This window comes from Penaeus monodon, chromosome 32, assembly GCF_015228065.2.
Source record: "Penaeus monodon isolate SGIC_2016 chromosome 32, NSTDA_Pmon_1, whole genome shotgun sequence".
Taxonomy (NCBI): Eukaryota; Metazoa; Arthropoda; class Malacostraca; order Decapoda; family Penaeidae; genus Penaeus; species Penaeus monodon.
In genome coordinates this window covers 23,940,307-23,941,237 of record NC_051417.1, presented here as the reverse complement: position 1 = coordinate 23,941,237, position 931 = coordinate 23,940,307, and the positions used below count along the sequence as shown (strand labels likewise).

Here is a 931-nt window from a genome sequence, read left to right as displayed (position 1 = left end):
CTATTTTTTATGCTATTTTTCCTAGTGGGTTGTGTACGAGTTTATATGTATTGGTTTTGTTAGACCATTATTTTTATTATAGATTAGTTATAATTAATTATTGTATTTTTTTCAGGAACGGTACACTGATGCAACGTTAGCTTGTGATGGAAAGTTTTACCCTGTACATAAGTTGGTGCTATCAACATGTAGTGAATATTTTGAAAATATGTTTGAACACACACCATGTAAACACCCAATAATAGTGTTGAAAGATGTGAAGCCTGATGAACTAGAGGCACTGCTTAGTTATATGTATGCTGGTGTAGTTAGTGTTGCTCAGAATGACCTTGCAAGACTTATCAAGGCAGCTGAGATGCTGCAGATTAAAGGTTTAGCTGTACCTGATGAACCCCCACCTAGTGAAGAGACAAGAAAACAAGCACCTGCAAGGAGTACTAGAGAAGAACGAGTAAGCCCGCAGCCAAAGAGACGAAGACGGGAGGAAAATGGAACCCCATCACATGGGGGCTCACAGCCTTCAAGTAGTCCACCTTCATCACCAAGAGCCTCACCTTACCTGCCTGAGAGTGAACAGCCTCGGGCGCGGTCCAGAGCTCACAGTGATGGCCACAGGTTAGAGCAGCGGACAGAACAAGGTGATCTCACCCCACATGAGTCGCCTGCATCTGATGTCAAGGTCAGTAGAGCTTGATACTTTTAGTATTTCTTTATTCTTATACTGGAGATACCTTTTGATATTTGTAATATTAACCCTCTTGCATACAGTCATTTTCAGTTTTGTTTTTTAACTTGAGGAGCAGATCTTATCCCAGCATAGTTGCCAAGCAGATATTATCACATTATAATACTCACATGCACAAAGTCTTGAGAAATGATTAAGCAGCAATATACCTTGAAAAAACAGTATACATTACCTTTTACCCTTTAA

The 931-nt window shown here is 39.8% G+C and overlaps 1 protein-coding gene across 33 annotated transcripts in view; it reads left to right on the top strand.

The window, feature by feature from the left end:
• LOC119593731 (myoneurin-like) overlaps positions 1 to 931 on the top strand; it is a 102,537-nt gene that overhangs the window by 4,621 nt on the left and 96,985 nt on the right. For all 33 annotated transcript variants that reach the window (XM_037942711.1, XM_037942729.1, XM_037942719.1 and 30 more), the window contains exon 3: positions 116 to 679. In XM_037942711.1, coding sequence (XP_037798639.1) covers positions 116 to 679 — 564 coding nt within the window. The remainder of the gene's footprint in view (positions 1 to 115; positions 680 to 931) is intronic.